This window comes from Vulpes lagopus, chromosome 18 (genome assembly GCF_018345385.1).
Source record: "Vulpes lagopus strain Blue_001 chromosome 18, ASM1834538v1, whole genome shotgun sequence".
Classification (NCBI taxonomy): Eukaryota; Metazoa; Chordata; class Mammalia; order Carnivora; family Canidae; genus Vulpes; species Vulpes lagopus.
In genome coordinates, this window is record NC_054841.1 from 21156137 (window position 1) to 21182948 (window position 26812).

The following is a 26812-nucleotide window of genomic DNA, read 5'->3' on the forward strand; positions in this document are numbered from 1 at the left end:
CCGGCCTGGGGGCCTGGGAGCACAGGGCAGGTGCAAAGGAGCGAGGGGCTGCCCTCAGGCACCAAACCCTGGCTCCTGACTCCCTCCTCTCGTCTCTGCACCCCTGCCCGCAGCCCCACCCACACCTGGCCATAATAAGCCTATGTGACCATTCCTTGACCCCCTTAGGCACAGTTCCCACCCTGGCATCGGCTCTGAGCACCCCTGCACCCCACTAGCTGCTTCCTGCGCACGTGTCTTCACGAACCTGAACAGTTAACACATTTAGTCACTAAGCACCCGCCTCTGGATACACAAGACCTCATGTAAACACAAGTGTCCTCGAATGTGTGCGTGTGTCCTCGTGGAGACATGCTTACGTTCAGAAGCACAAGCATATGTATTTACTCGTTTATTGTACTGTGACTTACACACAGTAGGTAACACGGATGGTGTGTGTACGGCTCTGCATTTTCACACGTGTAGTTCCCCGTGTATACCCACTCTTTCCCCCCAGGAACAGCATCCACTTCCACACACTCACGCACATGTGCACACACACACACATGCACACACACACACACACAGGCCCCTCTGCACGTGGGAGGGCAGATTGCCCAGGCTCTTAGAGGGCAGTGAGTGGGGCCTGTTTCCTTCTCATTGGCAGGAAGCTCTGCACGCTCAGAGGCTCTGTGCTAAGTTCCCAGTAGCCCCACGTCATGCTGGCCTGACCCCAACGTAGGGACCAGGCTGGGCCCCTCTCCTCACCCTCTTGCTCTTTCTCTCCACAGCCTGGACCCCGTGGAGGCAGGGGAGGAGGTCAAGGTGAGAGTGGACCTGCTGCCACGCCACGTGGGCCGCCATAAGCTGGTGGTGAACTTTGAGAGCGACAAGCTAAAGGCTGTGAAAGGCTTCAGGAATGTCCTCATTGGTCCCGCCTAAGGGGTGCATGCCCAGCCCCACCTCAGCCAGCGGAGGGCCCCTGACTTAACCCCCATTTTTGTTCCAAGCTAGTGCGCAAATGTGCCCCTTCTCGGCCTCCCCCGACCTCAGAGCCTGTGAGGCCTCTTTGGAATGGAATGTACTTCTGGCTTATCTGGTGCCCCTGAGCCTGGATCCCCATCTCCCTTTAACTGTGAAGAATATTCTGTGCCTCCCCAGTGGGAGCACTGCCCTTGGCTGACTGGGTCTGCGATGGGGGAAGAGGGACCCATGCCTTCCCCTACAACCCAGAGGCCGTTGGAAAGCCACTGACCACCCACCATATTATTTGATTTACTCCAGAGCCCCTTGGAGCCAGCAAAAGAGAGAGTGTGCCCATTGACCAGATCCCAGGCAATACGCAGGCCCCAGGAACCCTTGGGAGAACCAGAGCAGGTGCAGGTGGGGTCCCAGGAAGGGCCAGACCCAAGTTCCCCTCACATCTCAGCAGCCCTGACCCAACAATCCTCCCCACGGTCAACCACCACTGTGAGGCACCTACTATGTGCCGGGCACTTCCTGTGCTTGCTAGGGCTCACACAGCCACTGATGCACCGAAGTCACCAGGGGAGATCGTACAACAGGAGCTGCTTTCCCCATGAAGACCCTGGGGCTTGGAGGCGGGAGAGGCAGCCCCTCTGCAGCAGCAGGATATCTGCAAGGCTGGGTAGTAGGAAAGTAATTCACAGACATAAATAGCTCTGACTCCGAGTCCAGCTCCCTGTTCACGGCACTAGCCCCGACCTGAGAATATTACAGAGGCCATTTGGGACCTGATCAGAAAGGATGGGATGAGGTGGGGGAGGAGACTGGAGGGGTCAAAGCCCTGGGTTTGAGCCCCAGGTCCAGCCAGCTACTGCCTTGCCCTCTCTGGCCCTCACGTCCCTCACTGGGCAATGGAGTGGTTGACTCAGCTCATGTGCGAGGCCCTCTCAGCTCTGCTCTTCCAGTGCCTTAGAGGACCCAGCCTCGCAAGTGACAGCAAGGCCACAGGCGCAGATGCCTCTAAGTGTGAAACCCCACCTATGACCACCTTCCCACCCCCAGCCCTGTCTGGGTCCCCCGTGTGCACCTAGGCACCTCCCTTCAGACCATAGTTTTAGAGAAGAGCTCCAGAGGCCCCTGTCCTACCCATGCACCTGCTCACTGCAATGCCTGGACTTCACCAGAGCCTTAGTTAGCTGCCTGTGTTGGTCACTAACCAACAAGGTTAGCACCGCAGCCACCTCCTCTCTGCAGGGCCAGGGCCCAGGAACACAGCCCTTGCCCTGACTACACTTCAAGAGCCCATGGGCTGTCATCTCTGACTGGGTCCCCCGCTCTTTCCACGTGACTGGGCTGGAAGAGGGGTGAGGGAGGGAGCATGCTCTATCCGGAGTGGGGTCACAGCCTCCAGGGCCCTCAGAATCTCAACGGGGGACTTGAAGAAAGTCACGCTGATGCACGTAGAACTTTCTGCTTTGCACAGGGAAGGATCACAAAATAAGCCAACACGATATGTTCTTACAAATGTTGCAGTAATTATCTATGGTTTGATAAATACTTTTGGATTCGGAGCAGGCAGTAGATGTGCTGTAGAGCCACAAAGAGTGAGCACGGAAATAAAAGCGTTTGCTTTGCACATTCAAATGAGGTCTGGTCTGGTCCTTTTTTCTGCTTTTGAGGAGGGTAGGCAGATGAACTCACTCACACTGGGACCAGCCACGTCCTTCCTGAGAACCTTTCCCCAGCCTCAGCCCCTCCTCGAGGTCGAAACTTGACTGGCATTCAAGCTTCTACCCAGTCCAGCTCCATCTCTAGCCTCTTCCTCCAATCAATCATGTTTACACCACAGTGAAATTCCTGAATCCCTCAAATACCCTGTGCACCTGTCAGCCTCTTAGCTTTTGCATGGGTATTTCCCGGGGCCTGGAGTGCTCTTCCTCTTCCTTATCCGTCTGGCAAACTCCTACTCATCCTATAATGCTTAACGCCAAAGTCACTTCTTCTGTGAAGCCTTCCTAGATTTCTTCTCAGCCCACCTCCCCCACCCCTGCAACCTCAAGCCCTGGAACATGGACCACCAGCTTAAATATCACAGTGAATGTTAGTTCTATGTTGGTGTATCTGTCCCCTTTCCCATCCTATCTGAAGTCCTCAAGAACATTCTATCTGAAGCCTGTCTCTTAAATAGACTCCAACAAATGCTGAATCGATAAACCAATGTGTTTCAGCTCAGCTCCCATAAGACCAGAGCTGTCCAAGAGAAATAGCATGTGAGCTGCAAGAGCAAGCCACCTATGTAATTCAAATTTTTCTGGTGGCCACGTTAAAAAGAGTAAAAAGAAATAGGTAAAATATGTCTTAATAAGGCATTTTATTTAACCGAGTATGTGCAAAATATGTCAACATGTAATCAATATAAAAGATCTTTTACATTCTTAGTTTCACACTAAGTGTGCGAAATACAGCTTATATTTTACACTGACAGCCCATCTCAATTCAGACTAGCTGCATTTCAAGTTCTCAATAGCCACAGGTGGCTTCTAGACTGGTTGTAAAAGTATGGGAACTTGGTCACTCATCTCAGTCCCCACTGACCAGCCACTAATAAGTGTTTGTTGAGTGAAAAAATGATAGAGGACAGTCTCTGCCCTCGGGGAACCCTTGTTGAAACACATGACATGCATCTGAAAAATAAACCAAAACGAAAACATGACATCACATTTTCTGGGTACTGAATCCTTCTGGCACTTGAAAACTACAGCTTGTTCTGGCCTACATGGCCTGGACGTTTTATCAATTAGTGACCAGCTGGAAAACAGCAACCACTGGGCTATTTCAGGATAAGAGGATAAGAGAAATGGGTTCCAAAGGCATCCCAAGTGCACGAAGAGAAGAAGAGAGATGGAATGTTACAAGGCGTCTGTCGTCCAGAGTAGTCGGGAGCCCCCAGCCGAGCCCGCACTCACCGCCTACCCCCTGGAACCAACTGAGCTGCTGCAATCTGTGAAGTCTGCTGAAGGCAACCTGGCCATGGCAGGAGCTAGAGGTGCGCTGGCATCTCTTATCCTCCTGCCTTCACCCCACTGTCAGAGCCTAACCGGAAACTAGTTGGCAAGGGGCTCTAGAAAATACCGTTTCCGGGCTTCCAGCCCCCTGAAAAACAGATGGCTAAACGAGGGTGCGGGGTGGGGATGGAGTTGAGTAGCTGATGCTTATTGCTGCTCCCTCTGTAAAAACAACTTTACCGTCATCTCTACCTAAGGGACTCTTAAACAGCCTTCAAAACCCTGCTTCAAGGAGGGTCTCCAATGTGAAGCCTTCCCGGATGGCAGCCAGTGGCTTCCACCTCTGGTTCTCCTGGGAGTATCACAGGTAGCTTTTGCTTTACTCAGCAGCCTGGATTAGGAACACCTGTTGGTTGCCTGGCCCCTGCTCTGGAGCACCTCAAGAGCAGAGTCAGGGCACCTCCTGCAAGGGGGGGGCCACCAAGTGGACTCAGGATACTGCCTCTGCCTCCGGGCCTGGCTGCCTCCCTCCAAAAAAGCAAGGGCAAGGCTGCCTCAGCAAAGTCTGCCAATGCTGAGCAGATTCAAAGGGCTCTCCTGGCCAACCTCCTTGCCTGTCCCACCCCTGGGAGCCCACTAGCCAGGAACCCAGGAAGGAGAAAGGCCCTGCTGCTCATATAGGCCCATTTTACGGACAAAGAAAATGAGCCTGAGGTCCTCCTCCCTGAACCAGGGGAGGGCTGAGTCTGGGTCCCTAGAGTACAGTGCTGTGCACTGCTCCATGGCAGCTCACAGCCCTGGGGTCAGAGGCCTGGGCGCTGGAGTCAAACAGACCCAGGATCAAAGCTTGGCTCTGCCATAGTTTCACATTGTGGCTTCAGGCAGGTTCTCAGCCTCTCCGTACCTCCAATTTCTTATCTGTTGAATGGGGACGGTGTGGCGTCTACTTCCACGACCGGTACGCAGGTTCAGTAAGATGACGCACATAACCTAGCTGGCACCATAATCTTAAGAGCCAACTTTACTCTGGGGTCGGGAACTTTCACATGTGTCGAGCTCTTTCCTCCTCGGACAATCCCACCAGGTTGTTGGCCCCATTTTATGGATTTTATAGTCACAGAGCTGGGATTTGAACCTAGGCAGCCCCAGCGCACAGCCTGGCCCAGAGGAGGCCTGCTTGGCCCTCAGACCCTCCCTTCCCATGGTGTTCCAGGGCGCATGGGGCAAAGTCTTCCTTCCACACAAGCCCTGACAGCCCTCAGTGGGGATCTAATTGGGCCCATCCTCCCACCCCTAAAAGTCCCTCTCCTCTCCCGCTGCTCTTGCTTACCTAGGATGCCTGCCAGCTCACCCTTCAGCCTCACGCGAAGCCTGGAATAACAGAATGTTGACAGAGTCCAAATGGGAGGGGCCTCGGGAGGGGGGCCAGGCGGCGGCCTCCTGGAAACACAAGTATCCCAGAGCCAGGACTGGGTCAGCACATACCCTCTCCCGGCCTCCCCACTTCCCTCCCCCGCAGGCCTAGGCAGATGCACAGACACACGCCCGCCAGAGTGTGAAACCTGGGGTTCTCGTTCAAGAAGAAAAGCCCAAAGAGACCCATTAAAAGCAGAAGTTTTGACAACTATGATGATATGCAGGGCCTTGAGTACAAGGGCTCTGTGATGACACACGACGATACAATGAATCCCCCAGACCTGAAGTTGAGCAAAAGAAGCAAACACAAAAGGCTGTGAACTATATAACTGCACTCATACGAAGTTCACAAATGGCCAGAACTCATCTGTGTTCTCCTTGGCAGGGGAGACGGGGCTGGGGGGCTCAGGAGCTTGGGGGGATGGGGATGGGTTTCGATTTTCTTCATCTGGGCACTCAGTACCAGGTACGTTCCACTACACACACACAATGGTGTTCTTTTTGCATGTAGGGCTTCAATAAAAGTTCAAAATATATAATACTCCAAGGTTCTAAAATTAAGTCCAAAGGTGGATGGAGAAAAAAGATTTGGCTTCCAGAGTCCTCTCTTTTTCTTCTTCCAGGAGATAAGATACCGGGAGGGCATACCCCCCAGGGCCACTGTGAGGCTTAAGCAAGATGTTTCCTGTGTAAATACAGGACCCTAAGGGCAAGGATTTTGTGTTATCTCCCCTGCTGTGAACAATCATACATCAGCCACCAATGCATGTAATGAATGGGCGGACACAAACTGTAATTTTATGATCTCAGCTAATCCTCAGAATGGACCATAGAGATTACCACCCTATTTCCCAGATGGGAAGACTCAGGGAAGACTCATTTCTTCAGAAATGTGAAACAGCTTACCCAGGAATCTAGCAGGTTGATGGCAGAGAATGGGAGTTAGGATCCAGTTGACTCTCTCATGCATCCTGCAGAAGACCCTGAAAAGTGGAAGGGAGGACTGTGTCCCCGGGCCCTGGATGCTGGGAATGGCAAGCCTCCCGACTCCCGTCAGCACCCCCAAGGTCTGAGAAAGTCAGAGCCAGGAGCCCGGGCTCATAAACGCAGAGCTGCAGAGGACTCAGCAATTCTACTCCTAGTTATACACCCAAGAGAACTGAACGTGTGTCCACACAAAAAGCTGTACACGAACGTTCATAGCAGCATCATCCACAATAGCCAAAAGGTGGAAACAACCCAAGTGTCCAACAACTCATCACTGGATGAATAAAACGTGGCACACCCATACAAGGGACTATTACTCAGCCATAGAAAGGAACCAGGTACTGATACATGGTAGACCGTGGATGAAACTGGAGAAGAGTATGCTTAGTGCAAGAAGCCGGTCACAAAAGACCATGTATCGTATGCAAAATGTGCAGAAAAGGCAAACATATGGAGACGGAAAATAGATGCATTTTGCCAGTCTATCGGGGATGGAGGGATCACAGAGGCTGGGGGAGGGAAGGGGACTGACACCTAAAGGGTACAGGGTTTCTTTTTGGAGTGGTTAAATGTTCTAAAATCAATTGTGGCAGCGGATGCACAGCTCTGTACTCGAATCCGTTGAACCGTATACTTTAAAAAAAAGCGAATTGCAAGATATGTGAACTATATCTTAAAGCTATTTTTAGGGGATCCCTGGGTGGCTCAGTGGTTTAGCGCCTGCCTTTGGCCCAGGGCGCAATCCTGGAGTCCCGGGATCAAATCCCGCATCAGGCTCCCAGCATGGAGCCTGCTTCTCCCTCTGCCTGTGTCTCTGCCTCTCTCTCCCTCTCTGTCTATCATAAATGAATAAATAAAATATTTTAAAAAATAAAAATAAAGCTATTTTTAAAAATAATTAATATGAGCAGGGGGGAAAAAAAAAGGCTAAGACCCAGAATCACAGACTCAATTCTGATTTGGGAGGTCTGCCTGGAGGTGCTGGGTGACATTGGGTAAATCCCTTCCCTCTCTGGGCCTCAGTTGCTCCCACTGTCAACTGGGAAAGGAGACAGTTGATAGGAGTTGTGAAGCGCCAAGATCGTGTCTGCTTGTTGCCCACCTTGTAAGGTGGCAGTGGCAGGGGGTTTCCAGGGGCTGGTAAACCCCTAACCATTCACTAAGATCTTCACAGATCATCTGGGCTTGCCAGCAGCAGGCCACACTTCATCAGTAGCCTTTAGTAGTGGCAGAGGAGGGACGCCTGGGTGGCTCAGTGGTTGAGCATCTGCCTTCGGCTGGGGTTGTGATCCTGGGGTTCTGGGATCGAGTCCTGCATCAGGCTGTCCACAGGAAACCTGCTTCTCCCTCTGCCTATGTCTCCACCTCTCTCTGTATGTCTCTCATGAATGAATGAATGAATGAATAAATAAATAAATAAATAAATAAATAAATAAATAAAATAAATAAATAAAGATGGCAGAGGAGATGCTTCTCCAGGCATTGCCCCCAGACACTGTTCTGTGTCAAGAAGGACACCAGAGGCTTGGAAGGGAAATCCCAGTTTCTCTCCATATTGTTCATGAGTCCTAACTCCATGCCAGCTTCTTCCAGAGTTATGCTGAAGAAAACAGACAGACAGAAGGACCAAGGAGAAATACCACCTGGGTCAGTTGAGACAGATCTGCCTTCACTTGGTAAGTTAACCTCTCTTACAGATGGGAAAACTGCCACACAGGTGGGTCAAGGCCATGCCCACAGTCCCAGAGCCAACAATGGAAGCTCAGCCTGTCCTCTTTCTGCTCTTTCTGAACAAACCAAAGTGCCTACTCTATGTTCAGCCTGTGAACAGCCTGTGACGCTCACTGGAAGGGACAAGAGATACCTTGGGACGAAGAGTGGGCAGCTCATCCCAGAGTCCTGGGCGTGTGTCACATCTCCCCCTCTCTCATGCTTTGTGACTTTGAGGAAGCCACTCACCCTCTCCAGACCTTTGTAGAACTGGGGATCCCAATCATTGCCCTGTTACCTAACCCAGAGATGTGGTTATGGAAGGGAACAGGCCTTGTAAACTGTAAAGGGCTGTGGACACAGAAGCCAACAGGAAACTGTGGCTCCAAGTCCGAGAAAGGTGAGATCGGGGTAGGTGGCCGAGGCTCATGTATTCAATCAGTGGCTGTTACAGGTGACCATGGGGTGGGGGGCTGCCGCCTGCAGGAAAGTGATGAAGATAGACCAAGGTACAGCTGTGGCTTTTTTTTTTTTTTTTTTAGCTGTGGCTTTTAGATACCTGGCTGAATGTGAGATCCGTCAAGGAGAGCCAGTCACTCAACATCTTCTTTGCCCCTGATGTGTGCCAAGGTGCCACATTCGGCCTGGGAATACAGCAAGCACCACGGTAGACATGTCCTGCAGAGCACTGAGGCAGATTACCAGTGTGAGGGGACATGTGCCAGAGGAGAGAACTGTGGCTCATGATAACGGGGACCATCATGACAATCCTACAAACAAGGGACAAGCACACTTCCAAGTGCATTACGTGCATTAACTTGCTGGTTCTTCAGGACATCCCATCACTGGGAGCCAGCATGGCCTACTTCACTCCACAAGGGAGGAAACTGAAGCCCAGAGAGGTTGTGTGACGTGTCCAAGGTTACATAGCTAGGAGACGGTGGAGTCAAGAGGCAGGCTGGGTCCCAGTGACTGCTCCTAACCTCCTGTTGGGTCATCATCTGTCTCATGACATGGCCTTATACAACGAGGTCAGAAAAGGCCTCCTGAGAAGCTTACATGGAAGCTGAGACCCTAAAGAAAAGGAATCAGGCCAGCAGATGGTAGGAGATGGGCAGGGGCCAGAAGTCCTTTCCTAGGAAGCTGCTGACACCCGAGCTCTGGACCCCTTACACGAGGGCCTGTTCACAGAAAGCTCTTGTGCAGCTGTTGAGCACTCCAGGCGGGGAGGGGAGCCAGGTTGCTATCAGGAAGCACTTCAATGTAAGCATTTCTGGGAAAAGGCCTCAAAAAAATCTCACAAGAAAGGAATCTGAAGCTTGAAAGTCTCCAGAAATTTGTTATGATTTCTTTTCACATTCTTAATAAATATTCACTTTTGTACTTAATTTTATATTCAAAATCCTATTTTCGATTCTTTCTCTTCAAGAGAGTTCCCTAACATCAAAATTGAAACCGCAATATGATAACACAGCCTACTCACCAGAAGGGCTAAAATGAAAAAGAGAGTATATATATTTATAATCTCTCTGTCTATATTACACACACATGCACACAAAGTGTGCATGAAGATATGGAACAAGAACTTTCATATGTGACTGGGAGAGGAGTGTAAATCAGTATGACCATGTTGGAAAACTCTTTGTGGCCGGCATCTTCGAAAGCTGAATGTTCATTTATCTCGATGAGGTGGCAATTCTTCTCACGGATGTTTACCCAACAGAAATAAGTCTACACACACACACACACACACACACACACACACACAAAGTAATGAGTCCATATGTCCTCCAAAATGTGCAAGAATGGCCTTTTTTCATAATATCCCAAAGCTGAAAACAACCTCAAGGCCCAGCCCTAGTGGACTAGACATATACACGGTGGTGTAGTGGCTCTAAGCCCTCGCATAGGAATGAGAAAAGACAACGTCTGGCCACAGGCAACAGCTTGCTTGAATCTCACAGACGTGTTAATAAGCAAAAGATGCCAGACACAAGGTACACACTGAATGATTTCATTCCTGTGAAGTGCAATACCAGGCAAAACTCTTCTATAATATAAGAAGTGGTTACCATTAGGGGATGGGTGATAACTAGAAGGGGCACCGGGGGCAGGTGTCTGGGTGTGGGTAATGGTCTGATTCTTGAGTGTGGTGCCAGTTTACACATACATGTTTCATTTGGGAGACTTCATCAAGCCATACACTTATTATGTGTAACTTTTCTATCCGTCTGTTATGTTTAATGACACCCCACCGCCACCACCACACACAAACACACACACACATGCACACACACAAAATGGCAAAATCTGCAAGGCCTTTAAAACTTGCTCCTGCCCTTGAGACCAGAGAAGGATTTTATCCTCTGGCAACCATTGCCACTGGAGGGTGCTGAGCAGTGGGTGACAATGCTCCCCTTGGTGCTTTAGGAATCTCTCTCCAGCTGCCTGGGAGGGAGTGGGAGCACCAGGGTGGTGACTTAGCAGGGAGATGTGGAGTGGTCCAAGGAAGGGGGAAAGGGAAGAGAAGTCTTCCTTGGTGGAACCTCCAGGGCAAGATAGGTATAGGGGATGTGGAGGTAGGGGGCAGGGGTAGGTGAGGGGGTTGTTTGGGACAAAGAGGAGCCTGGATTAGAACAGGGGCAACCAGTGTGGGGGGCTGAGGGGCTGAAGGAGGCCTGGTCTCTCTGATGACTTCACAAAGAATCAGGTGCCCTGGCACCACCAGGCTAGGCTTCACCTGGAAACCAACCCCCCCTTCATTCCTTCCCAGGGCCTGGCCAGCCCTGTTCATGCAATCTCAGAGGGGCCCACAGCCAGCTCTTGGCAGCCACTCAGACTCTCATGGTGCTGAGAGTTTGTCTCTCTTCAGTCATGACTCCGGTTTTTCTTTTTCCTTTTTTCCTGTTTTATTGATCTAAGCCTTCATGAGGGCCTCCTCGGGGCAGACTTCAAGCTTGACGATATTGTATCTTATGTCATCGAGGCCCCTGCTGGCCCTGATGAAGTGGATGGCACTAACCCATTTTACGGATGAGGATAGTGAGGCTTGATGAGGTGAAGTGACTTGGGGCCAAGATCACCCACTCAATAAGGAGTAGAGCGAGAGCTGACAATGATGCCAATAGCAGCTGCCATCTGTTAGCGGTAGGTGGGGCCAGACCTATGCCAAGTACTGTACATGCATTCATTCATCTAGTCCTCACCGTGACACAGTGGAGGAAGCTGCAATTATTATTATCAGCTTCTTTTAAAACCTGCTTATGGAAGTCTTTTTTTTATATATATTTATTTATGATAGTCACAGAGAGAGAGAGAGAGAGGCAGAGACATAGGCAGAGGGAGAAGCAGGCTCCATGCACCGGGAGCCCGATGTGGGATTTGATCCCGGGTCTCCAGGATCACGCCCTGGGCCAAAGGCAGGCGCCAAACCGCTGCGCCACCCAGGGATCCCCTGCTTATGGAAGTCTTATGTACATATGCAGGGAAGTGCACAAACCATAAGAGCCCGATGGGTTTCCACAACCTGAACCACCCAGGGGAACAGCACCTAGGTTACAAAATAGAACAACTGATACAGCACCAAAAACACAAGTGATTAAAGAGAAAACTAATAAATTGTACATCATAAACATTTAATACTTTTGTGTTTTGAAGGACACCAGCAAGAAGGTGAAAAGACAACACATAAGTTGGGGAAAATATCTGAGATCATGTATCTTGTGAGAGTCTAGTATCCAGAATATATACAGAACCCTGGCAACTCAACAATAAAAAGTCAAGTAACTTCATTTAAGAACGGGCAAAGGACTTAAATAGGCATTTCTCAGAAGAAGATCTACAAATTGCCAATAAGCACATGAAGAGAGGCTCGACACCATTAGCCACTGGGAATCGAAAATTGAAATCACAGAGATGCCACTTCACACCCACCAGATGGCTATGATCAGCAAGACAGATGTGAGAGAGAATGTAGAGAAACTGGAGCCCTCATAGGCTTCTGCTAGAAAGGAGATGGTGCAGCTACTTTGGAAAACAGTTTGACAGTTCCTCAAAAGGTTAAACACAGTTACTGTTTGTTTGACTCAACCCGTTCTACTCCTAGTGGAATCAGAAAACAAAAACATACCTGCACACAAAAGCTGAACACAGGTACTCATGGCAGCACTATTCACACTAGCTAAAAAGTAGAAATAACCTAAATGTCCATCAACTCACGAGTGGGTAATAAAATGTGGGGCATTCATACAGTGGAATGTTATTCTGCAACGAAAGGGAATATGGAGCTACTGCATGCTGTAACATGGATGGACGTGGTAAACTTTAGGCCTACGTGAAAGAAGCCAGGCATAAGAGATTATACGTTGGATGATTCCATTTATGTGAAATGTCCAGAATAGATAAAATAGACACAAAGTAGATCAGCGGTTGTCTAGGGCCAGAGGGTGGGTCAGGAAGGGGGTGGGGTCAAGAGGATAGAATGTGACTGCTAATGAGTACTTTCTTTTTGAGGATGATGAAACAGTTCTAAAATTAGGTTATGGTGGTGGTTGCACAACTCTTAGATATGCTTTGAAACACTGAATTGTACACTTTAAGTGGATGAACTTTATGGTATATGAAGTATGTCTCGATAAAACTGTTTAAACATAAAAAGACACTCCATGCCTTTATTCATGCTGCTTCCGTGCCTGGATTGCTCTTACCTTCTCCATTTTCTCTGAACATCCGAAAATTACTGGTTTCCAAGGCCCAACTCAAATGCCATTCCAAAGATTGCCTGGATCCATTCCCATCAGACATAATTTCTCTCTTCTCGGCACTCTCGTGGCAATTCACATCATTCACTCAGGGATGATTTACAAAGGCGCATATCAGGTGTCTGGCACTTATTAAAGTTCACATGATTGTTTAAGTACCCATCTCATCTCTGCTACTACTGTAACCTTTTGGAGAGAGGAGACAGTATCTTGTTCCCTTCTAGGAACTCAGAACTCAGCCATGTGACTGATACACAGGGGCACTCAAGGAAGTTATGTGGAATTCACCCTAAATTTCCCCTTCCTCACATCACCCCTCCCACTGGGAAATATAAGGATATAAAATGATGGAAAGTAAAAGAATGGAATAAAATATAGCTTGCAAGAGAATTGTGGCATGACTATATTAATATAAAATAAAAGGAGTTTTGTCATTAAAAGTATGACCTGAGATGAGAAGGGCTCTGTATGATAAAAAGTGTTTTAATAAACTATCCTAATTTTAAAACATCTAATGACAGTTCGAAATGTACAGAACAGAAACTGACAGAACTATTAGAAATGGTCAAACCCAAATCGGAACGGAAGCTTCAATACATTTCTCTCAGAGTTTGGCAGGATGTGGAGGAAAAAGTCAGTATAGGGATAGGTTTTGCAACAGAGATAAAAAAAAAATCCAAAGTCTTGGTAGCTTAATACAACAGTTTCTTTCTTTCTTTCTTTCTTTCTTTCTTTCTTTCTTTCTTTCTTTCTTTCTTTCTTTCTTTCAGGATTTTATTCATTTATTCATGACAGAGAGAGAGAGAGAGAGGCAGAGACACGGGCAGAGGGAGAAGCAGGCTCCATGCAGGGAGCCCGATGTGGGACTCGATCCCAGGTCTCCAGGATCAGACCCTGGACTGAAGGCAGTGCTAAGCTGCTGAGCCACCAGGGCTGCGCCAACAAAGGTTTATTTCTTACTCACACAAAGTGCAGTAGTCAGGCAGTTCTTAGGGCAGTTCTCCTCCATGCAGTGACCTAGGGATCCAGGCATCTCTTACCACTTGCCTTACCATCTCAATGTACTTCTAAAGAAGAAAAAAACGTTGAGGTGGCACTCTGGTTCTTAAATGCTTTGGCCCAGAGTTTAAACTTGTCACTTCCATTCACACCTCTTTACCTGGAACTGGTCATATGGCCTCTCTTGTCTCCAAGAGTATGGAAAAGTGTAGTCCACCTATATCCACCCCCAAAAGAGAAGAATCAGGTAGGAATGAGCATTAATAGTCTTTGCTCAAAGGATTTAAACAAATGACATGTACAGACAACTGCATCCAACACTTTATTTTCAAGCACTTAAGACCATTTACAAAATTTGACCTGAGCTATAAAGCCAGTCTCACCAAATTTCAAAGAACCAAAAGCCCATAGAGCATATTATCTAAACTGCTATTCCTTATAACTAAGGTACAGATCAATAGAGATAATTAGAAGTTTTCCAAATGCTAGAAAATGTAAACATATAATTCTAAATAATTCATGGGCTAAAACAAGAAACTAGAAAATATTTTTAATTAGTTGATAATGAGGAAAATTCATATCAAAATTTGTAGGCATGGGGTAAATCAGTATGTAGAGGGGAATTTATAGTCTTAAGTTCATATGTCAAAGAAGAAAAGAAGCTGTAAATTGATAAACATCCACCCTAAGATATTGGGAAAAGAATATCAAAACAAATCCAATAAAAGTAGGAAGAAGTGATAAAGGCAAAAACATAAATTAATAAAATAAGAAAGCAAAGATGAAAACAGAACTAATTCAACAAAGACTAAGTTGGTTCTTTGAAAAGACAAATTGACTAACCCCTGAATGAAACTGGTCTAGAGAAAAACATAAATGGCCCCCAAATACCCCAATATTAGGAATGAAAAGAGAGACGTTTCTACAGATACTGCCAACACTAAAGAAAAAAGAGGATGTTTCGAGCAACTTTGAGTCAATATGTTTGAAAATTTAAATGAAATGAACAACATGCTAGAAAGGCATAATGCACCAATTTTGACTTGAGACAAAATAGGAAACCTATATAATTCTTCAACAATTAAGGATATTGAATCTGTTGTTAAAAACTTTTTTCCACACAGAGAACTCCAGCTCTCATGGCTTCACTGACAAGTTCTACCCAACTTCAAAGAAGAAACTATTTTTATCTTTGACAATCTTTTCCAGAGAGTAGGAAACAAGTGAATAATCTCTAATTCACTTTATGAGGCTAACCTGCATACCAAAACAGGATGAAGATATGGCAAGAAAGGAAAGTTACAGGCCAATTTTACTTGTAAATAGAAATGAAAAATCATTGATAAAGTGTTAGCCACAAAAATCCATCATACACAAAAGGATACCACAATCCAAACAGACTGATGCCAGGAATACAAGGTTGGTTTAACATTAGAAAGTCCATTAAGGGGCAGCCCAGGTGGCTCAGCAGTTTAATGCTGCCTTCAGCCCAAGGCATGATCCTGGAGACCCGGGATCGAGTCCCATGTTGGGCTCCCTGCATGGAGGCTGCTTCTCCCTCTGCCTGTGTCTCTGCCTCTCTCTCTGTGTGTGTGTGTGTGTGTGTCTCATGAATTAAATAAATAAATAAATAAATAAACTTAAAAAAAAAGAAAGTCCATTAAGGTTGGGGTGTCTGAATGGCTCAGTTAGTCAAGCTTCTGACTCTTGATTTCAGCTCAGGTCATGATCCCAGTTTGGTGAGATAGAGCCTCACATTGGGCTCCACACTGAGCGTGGAGTCTGCTTGAAATTCTCTTTCACCTTCTCCCTCTTCCCCTCCCCTCCCCACTGTACTCACTCGCTCTCTCGAAAGAAAGAAAGAAAGAAAGAAAGAAAGAAAGAAAGAAATCCATTAAATTAAATGGAATTCAGGTTAATTCAGCACACAAACTGATTAAAGGACAAAACCTACATTCAGAAAACCATTTAATGAAAATTTAAAACTTATTCATGATTTAAAACTAATAAACTCATATACCTAGGAAATTATGAACAGAAGGGAATTTCAATAATTTGATAAAGATATGTCTGCAGCTAACATGATAATAAAATATTGCAAGTTTGCCCTTTGGAGATCAGAAGCAAGTCGAGAATGCTCACTGCACCCATTTACTCAACATCTGCTGGTCGTCTTAGCCAGTGCAGTAAGGCAAGAAAAAGCAATAAAAGATGTAAAATTTGGAGAAAAAAACAAAACAGTTGTCTTTCCAAAGTAACATACTTCTCTATAAAGACACCTCAAAATAACTCACAACTGTGTTGCTTAAATTGACAAGAAAATTTGGTATTTTTATTGGATTCGAAATAAATACAGTAAAAGTGTGCTTCTACGTAACAACCCACTGAACTACTGAATGAAGCCGTCGGGGGAAGGTTTGCTTTTGCAGGGCAAGAAGCTCTTCTGGGCACTGAGAGGTGGCTACTCCCTATGGATCTGAGCTCCTCTTTGCCAGAGGAGTTCAAGTAGGAACAGGACAGGCTGTGTCCAGAGGTGCTGGGGAAAGAACAGGGTTCAGAGCAGGAGCTTTGTCCCTTCCCAGGCTGGGCCTCAGGTCTTTACACAATCAGTCCCAGAAGGCGGCCCATCTTCTTACTTTTGGCTCCTTTCTGTGTCAGCTTAATCCTTTGGTAAACTGGGTAAAACGAATCAGGATTTATGGCTCCGGGAAATGTGTGTAACAGTTGTAATCTCATTGCTGTCCACTCCCCTCTCCTAGACTCTGCTGACAGAGGAAACCCACAATGGTTATTTCTTGTCCTCTACTTCCTGCCCCAGCCCCACCAGGCTTATCTTCCTAAGTTAAGTTCTCTGGCAGACCATCGAGCTCCCTCGAGTGTGGCAGGTGTTGGGGTAGGGGCTTCTCAACAAGCACAAGCTCTAGGGAGCACATTCTGTTCAAAACCTTCAAACTTTCCCAACTACCTAAAGTCACCATTTTTTTGCCAACACCACAGATCCCTTTTATTTTATTTTTGTTTAGGTTTTTAAATTTATTTATTCATGAGAGATGGGGGGGAAGGCAGAAACAGAGGGAGAAGCAGGCTCCCCTGCTTCAGGCTTCAGAGAGCCTGATGTGGGACTCAATCCCAGGATCCTGGGATCAGGGCCTGAGCCGAAGGCAGACACTTACCTGACTGAGCCACCCAGGTGCCCAACACAGATCCGTTTAATAAAGGCAGGTTCTTCCTTGCAATCACCATCACCACTGAGCATTTGCTACGTTCCCAGCATTGTATTAAGGGTTTTGCCTGTTTGACTTAATCGAATCCTTCATGGGTTCCCATGAAGTAGGGCTGTTATTAGCTCCCCAGGTCATACAGTAAATGGGGACTTGGGACCAGTCTCTTCTCAGTTCAGACCACACATTTCTGAAACACCATGCTACCTATTTGTGAAATGAAATTTTACATAGTCCCTTTAATGGCACAACCTGGGAGAGGAGAGCTGCTTTTGCTGGAGTCAGATGGGGCCCTGCCTCCTTGGCTCTCCCACCGTATTCCCTAAAGCAGCTCCCCCAACCACCAAGGCACCAAATCCCTCCTCACCAGAGCCAACCAAGGAGGCAGAATGGAGACACACACATTTTGGAGTCAGATGGTCTTGTGCTTTCCAGCTACATGACCTTGGACTTTGGTTTTTTTCACCTGCAAAGGGGCAGAGCTCAGGCACATTCCCACTTTGGCAGGGTTATCACGAGGGTAAAACGAAATGATGAATATAAGGGCTCATCACCCAGGAGGTGCTCCATACACATGTGTGGTTACTGGCAGCGTCTGGGGCTTGGGGTTGCCCCATCAGCACCCCTCTGTGGACACCACATAGCAGACTGGGGCCCTGAGCTCTGGAATGCAGTGCAGTGCAGGAGTGGAGGCAGCACTGACCCCCCACTGAGGACATGGCCACAGCACCCTGCTGGCTCTACTTGCAGCTGGCACATCATGGGCAGATGCAGGGAAGCGAGGCCATTAATAAATCTGTCTGTTTCCAGGATGCCTCCCCTCCAGGGCCCCTGCTCTGACAGGCACCACGGGAGGGCTGAGGCCCAGCTGGCAGCAGACCCAAATGTTGGCTGAGCCACTAGATAACTCTGTAATGAACTGTCCCTCAAGCTGGAGGCATTAACCTTGCTGCTGGCCTGGAGGCCTGGGCTCTGCGTTTAACCCTTCCCTTCTCAGCCCCAGGGAAGCCCTGGGTGCGGTCCGGTTTAGGGAGGGCTGTATTGATGATGTATGGCCGCCTAACAAATCACCCCGAAATTCAGCAGCTGGAAATAACACATGATTATTAATCCTCAGTTTCTGTGGGTCAAGGAATCTGCAAGTGGCTTCACTGGGTGGTTCTGACTCAAGATTTTCTGCAAGGCGGCAATCACGGTGTCAGCCTCGGTGGTGGTCATATCAAGGCTTGACTGGGGGGCGATCAGATTCCAGACCCACTTAGGCAGCTGTTGGCAGGCCTCTGAACATCCATGTCCAAGTACACTCACGTGGGCCTCTCACTGGCGCGAGCTATGGAGAGACGGAGAGAAAGTGTCAAACAGAGGTCACAGTCCCTTTAGAACCCAACCTCTACATCACCTCTGATGTGTTCTTTTTGTAGCAGGTCACAAAACCCAGAAGCAGGGGGGCGCTGGGAGCCATCTGAGAGGTTGCCTATGTCAGCAATGGTGGCTGGGATGGGCACGGAGACCTGGGACCAGCTTGCCCAGCAGGTGCACCTGCCCCAACTGCAGGGAGTCAGCCCCCAACTCCTCCTTCCACCTCCCCCAAGCCCCAAGGGGTCAAAATCCTAAAGCACCCTCAAGTCTGACCTCTCTCTCTTGGCTGTTATGGTTCCAGGCAGGCCCCTGTTGTGTCTCACCAGGATGTTGTCACTCCGTCACCACCTCCCCACCCATCCCCTGAATCTATTCTGTTCCCCTCAATCCCCACTTATCGTCCCCTTTCACCATCACCTGTCTCTTCCTGGCAGGATTCAGAGAAGTATTTTCATTTCTTTTTCTTTCTTTCTTTCTTTTTTTTAAGATTTTATTTATTTATTCACAAGAGACACACAGAGAGAGGCAGAGACATAGAGGGAAAATCAGGCTCCCTGAAGGGATCATGATGCAGGACTCCAACCCAGAACTTCAGGATCAGGCCCTGAGCCAAAGGCAGACACTCAACCACTGAGCCACCCAGGGGTCCCCAGAAAAGTCTTTTCAAAACACAGCTCGGACCCTGTCTTTCCATGCTGGAAACCCTCCAGAGGCTTCCTACATGCTCAGCACGAAGATCCAAGTTTTCTCCAAGGATGACGAGACTCTGCAGGGCCTGGCTCACCCCGAACCTTGACAGCCTCTGCTCAGAGCAGCGCTGGGTCTTTTCAGTGCCTCAAATATGTCTGTACCCTCTGGTTGTAGGCTTTATACCACTGTTCCTCTTCTAGCAGTGCTCCTCTTGTCCCCCTCACCTCATTAGCCTCCCAGCACCCTTTGGATTTCAGCTCAAGTCGCTTCCTCAAAGAAGCTGTCCCCGTGCCACCCCAACTAGGTTCCAGGCTCCTGTTGAAAACTTGTGCTCCCCTCACTGTACTCTGCTAGGTTCACTGTTCCTTTACCTGACGGGTCGCGTCTGTGCCTCAAGACAGTAGGCAGCACGAAGGCAGGGTGTGCTAGCTGCACCCATTGTGCCTGTCACCGGTGGGTGCTTAAGAAAGAGCTGTTGAATTAAAAAAAAAAGTTGTATCTTTGTGCAGATGATGAAACTACAACTTTGCGACATAATTCATTAGGATCATAGAACTCCGGGGGTTCAAAGGGGCTCAGAAACCAGCTAGCCAACCTCTGCTTTTGTTTTTGTTTGTTTGTTTGTTTGTTTTTTAGATTTTATTTATTTATTCATGAGAGACATACAGAGAGGCAGAGACATAGGCAGGGGAAGCCTGATGCGGGACTCAATCCCAGGACCCCAGGATCATGGTCAGAGCCAAAGACAGAGGCTTGACCACTGAGCCACCAGGTGCCCCCAAACTCCTCATTTTGAAATAGGAGACTGAGGCTCACAGATAGGAAAGGTCTTTTCAGGTCAGAGTGAATGAGAGCAGAGAGCAGAAGCCAGGCCTCCAACGTGACCTTCCACCTGCCATACTCCATCTGTCATGGAAGCCCCACTTTGCCTTCTATCACCACTTAAACTCACCACTGGTGCTTCATGAATGCCAACCCACCACCTCCATCAGCCTTAAGCCCTTGGCACGAAGGTCTGGTGAAGTCTTTTCTTAGCTTTGGAACTCCTTAGAGATGCACAACCAGTCCTGAGGATAGCCATTTCACTCCAAATGAACCACAAGCCCTGATTTTTAAAGATTCTCCTTTTGGGTTCCTCTCAGGAACCCTAGACCATCTGAACTATCAGGGACCTGAGATGTTCTGGGCCAATTCCAGAAGGGGAAACTGAGGCCAGGGAAGTCCCAAGACTTTCCCAAGGTCACACAAGGAAGCAGCATCAGGGCTGGGACCAGAACCTGGGCCTCCTCACTCTCAGGCCAGTGCTCCTGTCTCCACAGCAGGGCTACACGTAGCCAGATGAGATCAGTTTGAAGGCACCTGCAGGCTCTGACTTCAGGCCTACCAATGCTCCTTAGAGCAAGCATTTGTTCTCGGCCTGTGGTTGGCTTTGCAGGTTCCTGTCACTGGTCTTTAGCACAGAATAACTTTCGCTTGCATCAGTGGCAAACCAACTGGCGTTCTAAAACAAACATTCTAAAACAAAACGATATTGCAAACAAACTGGTATGGCAAAAACAACAACAACGACACATCAGCATTAAAAGAATTTCCAACTGGTATTCTTATTAGTTGCCAACATCTAAAAATCAAGAGATTTTTACATACAAATCCAGGTTTCCACCTTCTCTTAGAAAAATCAGACAATCTGGCCATACTGGCACTGCCTCCCAGCATGCTGACACTTGGCTCAACTGCATAGTGGCTGTCACACACTCACCAGTCCACGGCTGGCCACATTTCTTCCCTTACACTCCCCTCCCAGGCCTTCAATGCATTCATTTACAGCCTTTATGCCACTGAGTTTGAGAACCCTCTCTGTGAGTATTTTCCACATAAGTGGTCATGTAGGCACTGTGTGATGCCTCCAGGGACAGAGGGATCACTACCAGTCTGTTCCATGGCTGGTCAAAGAGCCATAGTGGGAGGGAGAGCTTGACTTGAACCATAGCTTATCTGAATCCATGTATAACAGGTCACACTATAATTTAATACCAGAGCCTAATAAATTTTTAAGTACCTCATGACCAGGATTCTCCACGCTTATTTTGGCTGAGGCACATAAGAAAGCACTCTTAGGAATGACTTCACAGGCCTCTAGGCCATTGAAATGAAGTCCAGATGCCACTGGATTATGGGCAAACTCAGGTCCAGGTCCGGATGTCTCAAGGGCATCCACCGGCAATATCAAAAGAGGGTTTGGAGGTCTGTCTTTGGGTTCTTGAGCAATGACAGCTCTCGGACAAATTGCCTTTTTATGACCTTGCCAGAAGCTGAAACCACCACCCCTGTGTTTCATAATCCATGGGAGGGGGGAGAGGTTCTTCCAGCAATGTCAGGCCAATGAGCACTTCATTAGGAGGCAGCCCAGGGAATCTGGCCAGACGCTTTTCATAGAGTTCTTGGCAAGCTTCAAATTTTGAAACTTTAGAATAGCACATTTATCAATAGTTAAATCTCAAAGCCAATAGAAATACTAGAGTCCAGGACTATTAGGTCTGGGAGGGGCTGCATATGTATTATCTTGAATGACTCTCTAGCTTCATTGAGAAGCACCCTCCAAGAACCCCAGACAAGAATGGTCAGCCAGCCTTGGCGGGGCAACCAGACTTCCTGATGATAGGTTAGATGTTCTCTCCACTGAAATGTCCGGTTTTATCCTCAGAGTAAGAACTGGTTTTGTACCTGTATTCATCTACAGTCTTTGAGGACCACCACACCTGTCCTCCCCTCATCTGCAAGCTAAATCATCCCAGGTCATCTATTTCTACCTGGGAGGCCTTGATGCTGAGATGAGCATCCCCCCACCTCCCCTTAGCATCTTTTCACAACAGCTGTGAATTTAGGAGGTCTCAGTTCTTGCTCATGGACCTCCAGAGAGAAGAGAGGCTGATTCCAGCTGTGCCACATTCCAGCTCACATACCCAGAGTTTGTACAAATTGTTTCATATCAGCACACAGCTTTTATTTACTTAGCACATACCCATGTCGTTCAGTTTACATTAGTAATATTGATTCATGAAACCCCCATAAACACTGGAGATAGAGTCTATTATCATCCATAGGATATAGATTATGAAATCAAGATATCAGGATGAAGGGAAGTGAAGTCACTTGATCAGAGTGTCAGTGAGGTGAAGGGATTGGGCCTTGAACTCAGACCACTGGAGCCTGGAGCAGGTGCTGTAAGGTTGAACATGAAGGCCTCTGGGAAGAACTGGAATACTGTCTTTCTGAGAAGTCGGACTCACCCTGAGATGTGAAGTGACTTGTCTCAAGTCATAACATTCTGCAGTGATGGAGCTAGGATTTCAACCGAGTTCCATTTTCCAGACTCTTTGCTCCAGTCTAGAGCATGCTTCATGGGCTCCTCAGGGTTAACTGAAGTGGAATTCCTCCAAGGTAACCATACTACAAAGAACCTATGGAGGGAAGTGAAATGCCTTCTAACCTGGCTTTGAGTCCACATACATATCTGAGAGGCTACAATGACCCGGTAGCCCCTGGGCTGGGGGCAGGAGAAATACCCAATGCAGGCATCTGATATTTTGAAAAGTGTACACGTAAGGAAATACATGAAGACCTCATTAATTCATAATCCAACAATCCAACAATGGTCTATGGCAGCCGGTGTGCACCCCACCTCAATCCAGAGATGGCATAAAGAGGCCTCATAGCCAGTGCTGGGCACCTTGTTTGAAAGTATCTTTCCCCCTCCAGTGGGCTTGATGTATACCTCTCTGTTCTGATTAAGAATGTGTGTCATGGGGGCACCCAGGTGGCTCGGTTGGTCAAGTATCTTCCTTCAGCTCAGGTCATGATCCCAAAGTCCTGGAATTGAGCCCAATGTCAGGTTCCCTGCTCAACGGGGAGTCTGCTTCTCCCTCTGCCCCTCCCCCTTCTCGTGCTCTCTCTCTCTCTCTCTCTCTAATAGATTAAAAAAAAAAAAAAAAGAATGTGCATCATTTGGCAGGCACCTGGCTGCTATCTGTTCCATGTTTCTTTTTTTGTCACTGGTCCAGCACCTTGACTATGATGTGTGTTAGCTTGTGCAGCTTTCTCAGGGTTATTCTTCTTGAGGTGCTGAGTCTTGGATCTATGGCTTTATAATTTTCATCACGTTTGGGGGAATGGCCATTATTTCCTCAGATATATTTTCTCTTTCCCTCTTTCCTTTCTTCCTGACACATATTTTTGGTGGTTGGTGGTGCCCATAGGTTACTCTATTTCTTTCTTTTCTGATATTTCTTCTCTGTGCTTCACTCTGAATAATTTCTATTTCTGTGCCTTTAACTTCCCTCACACTTTTCCTCTCCAGGATCCAATCTGCGGTTAATCCTATCTAGTTATTTTAGTTTCAGATACTTTTTCTTTTCTTTTCTTTTTTTTTTTTAAATTTATTCATGAGAGACACACAGAGAGAGAGAGGCAGAAACATAGGCAGAGGGGGAAGCAGGCTCCTTGCGGGGAGCCTGGTGCAGGACTCTATCCCAGGACCCCGGGATCAGGCCATGACCCGAAGGCAGATGCTCAACCACTGAGCCACCCAGGTGTCCCAAAACTGTACTTTTCATCCCTAGAAATTTGACTTGGATTTAAAAAATATTTATCCTATGTTTTTCCTCATTATGTTCATATTCTCCTTTATATCCTTGGGCATCATGTTAATAGCAACTGTTTAAGATCTTTGTCAACTAATTCCATCATCTGTGCATCTGTGCCCTTCTGGATCTACTAGTTTATTTTTCTCCTGACTCTGGTCGTATTTTCTATGTCTGCTTGTGTGGGTTTGTTTGTTTGTTTGTTTATGGATGCCAATGTGTAAATTTTATACGATTGAGTGCTAGGTTTTGTTGTATTTCTTTAAATAGAGCTGGGCTTTGTTTTGCCAATCAGTTAAGTTACAGACCAGTTGGAGGCTTACTATCAAGCTTTATTTATGGCTGGCTGCCAGCAGCCTTTGTTCTAGTACTAATTTAGTCCAATTGCAAAGGCATGACCTGAGGATTTTATCCAATGCTCTGTGTATTACAAGCCCTGTCTACTCTGCCTAACAGAAACTTCAACTATTCCTTGACCTCTCTGTGAGCTGCAGAACTATTGGGGGGCCGCTGCTTTCTGTTTGTTCTTCCCTTGGTCACATGGGCTTCAAATCCACACAGCCTAATCAGAACTCACTTGAGGGGTCAAGGGAACCCTCTGCAGACTTTCGGAGCTCAGTCTCTGTGCAGCTCTCTCATCTCTGTTACTTCTCCCCACAAATTCTAGCCACTGCCACCTTCCTGAACTCTGAAGTCTGTCTCCTAGATTCTGTGGTTCGGTGAGGCTCGGGCTCCCCAGTCTGTGCTGCAGATTGGGAAAACACCCTCAGTAAGATGGGGCAATTGCTTCTCCTTATCTCTTTCCCTTCTCGGGAACTCAGTTCTCTGCTTCCTGATGTCCAATGTCTGAAAACATTTGTTTCACAAATTTATGCTTTTCCAATCGTTTATGGCTGAGGACAATTCCCATAGCACTTACTCTTTCATAGATGGAACTGAAAATCTCTACCCTAGCTGTTTTAATTTGGGGTTAAACTTCAAAATATCATTTTACTAATATTTTACATTTGGTGACTTCACCAAAGATTGCTAGAGACTTTTTAAGAAAATTGTGTTTGGAGTTAATTCATGAATATTCTTGAATTTTACAACTCTACCAGGAAGCCAGGCTCTCTTAAGATTTTATGAAGAGCTGAGCCAGGAAGAGATCTTCAAGGTTACTGTGAGTTGATCAAGACATAGCTCTTAACTCAAAATGGATCAAAGCCTTATATTTAAGAACTAAAAGTATGAAATCCTAGGATATATAGCAGTAAATTTTCATGACCTTACATTTAGCAAGGTTTACTTAGATGTGACATCAAAAGCACAAGATGCAAAAGAAAAGCTAATGGAATGCATGAATGTTACAAACTTAAATATATTAAAGGATACTATCAAGAGTGAAAACACGCCTAAAGAATGTGAGAAAATATTTGCGAATCATGTTTCTGATAAGGGTCTAATATCTAGAATATATAAAGAACTCTTACAACCCAACAAGAGACAACCCAATTCAAAAATGGGCAAAGGGCGCGCCTGGGTGGCTCAGTCAGTTAAGCGTCTGCCTTCAGCTCAGGTCATGATTCCGGGGTCCTGGGATTGAGCTCCACGTCGGGCTCCCAGCTCACAGGGAGTCTGCTTCTTCCTCTGCTCCTCCCTCCACTTGTGCTCTCTCTCTTTCAAATAAATAAAATATTTTCAAAAGATTGGACAAAGGACTTGAGTAGACATTTCTCCAAAGAGGACGTACAAATGGCAACAAGCACATGAAAAGATGCTCACTGCCATTAGCCAGCAGGAAAATGCAAATCACTTCATACCCACAAGGATAGCTACTATTACGAGTCGAATTGTGTCCCTTTCTAAAAAAAGGTTAAAAGCCTAAGTCCCGGTATCTGTGACTGTTACCTTATTTAAAAATAAGGTCTTAAAAAAAAAAAAAAAAGGTCTTTGCAGATTTAATCAAGTTAAGATGAGGTCATCAGGATGGGCCATAAAAAGAGGTAAATTTGGTCAAAAACATAGGGGGAATATGGCCATGTGAAGAGAGAGGCAAAGATGACAGTTATATTGCCACAAGCCAAGGAATGCCTGGGGCTACCTGAAGCTGGAAGAGGCAAGAAAGGAGCCTCTCCTAGAGGCCTTGGAGGGAGCATGGCCCTGCAAACATCTCGATTTTGGGTTTCTAAGCTTCTACAACTTTGAGACCATAAAGTTGTTTTAAGCCACCTGGTTTCTGGTACTTTCTCATGGAGCCTCAGGATGCAAATGTAGCTACAATTTTTAAAATGGAAAATAGTCTTGGCAAGTGTGATGGTTAATTTTATGTGTCAAATGGGCTAGGCCACAGAACCCAGCTATCTGGTCAAGCATTATTCTGGGTATTCTGTGAAGGTGCTTTAAGGATGAGATTAATATTTAAACTGAAGGACTTGGGACACCTGGGTGGCTCAGCGGTCAAATGTCTGCCTTTTGCTCAGGCTGTGATCCCAGGGTCCTGGGATTGAGTGCTGTATTGGGTTCCCTGCAGGGAGACTGCTTCTCCCTATGCCTATGTCTCTGCCTCTCTCTGTCTCTCATGAATAAACAAAGTATTTTTAAAAAATAATAAATTGAACAGCTTTTGAATAAATTAGATAACCCTCTTTGTGGGTGGGCCTCATCCAATCAGTTGAAGGACTTAATAAATAAAACAGACCAACATCCCCTGGAGCAAGAAATGCTGTCAGTGGACTGTCTTTGGACTCAAAGGCAATTCTTTCTTGGGTCTCCAGTTGCTGGCTTACCCTACAGATTTTGGATTTACCAAGCCCCCACACGCATGTACCTATTAACATTTCTTCCTCTATGCACACCTCCAGCTCTTAGTTTTCTCCTCCTCAGCACTATACCTTGAGGGGGGCCCTTTCCTCTTGGTTAGAATCTGAGATGACCTCATCCCAGTTCTCTTATGTATGGCCCACGTCTGGTCCTTGGGAGACAGACAAGCATTGCTCGTCTGGCAAACTCTAGGAGACTACACCTGACTCAGCCGCCTCTCCCTTGCTCCATCACCGAAGCACCTTCCTACTAGCATCCCATCCTTTGGATTTTTCCAG

At 47.0% G+C, this 26812-nt stretch overlaps 1 protein-coding gene across 1 annotated transcript in view; it reads left to right on the forward strand.

Annotated features, from left to right (window-relative positions):
• Positions 1–2589, forward strand: part of TGM2 (transglutaminase 2) — a 31787-nt gene extending 29198 nt beyond the window's left edge. The window contains exon 13 of the mRNA XM_041732863.1: positions 771–2589. Within this exon, the coding sequence (XP_041588797.1) occupies positions 771–921 (151 nt within the window). The 3' untranslated portion in view covers positions 922–2589. The remainder of the gene's footprint in view (positions 1–770) is intronic.
• The last annotated feature ends 24223 nt before the right edge of the window (positions 2590–26812 follow it).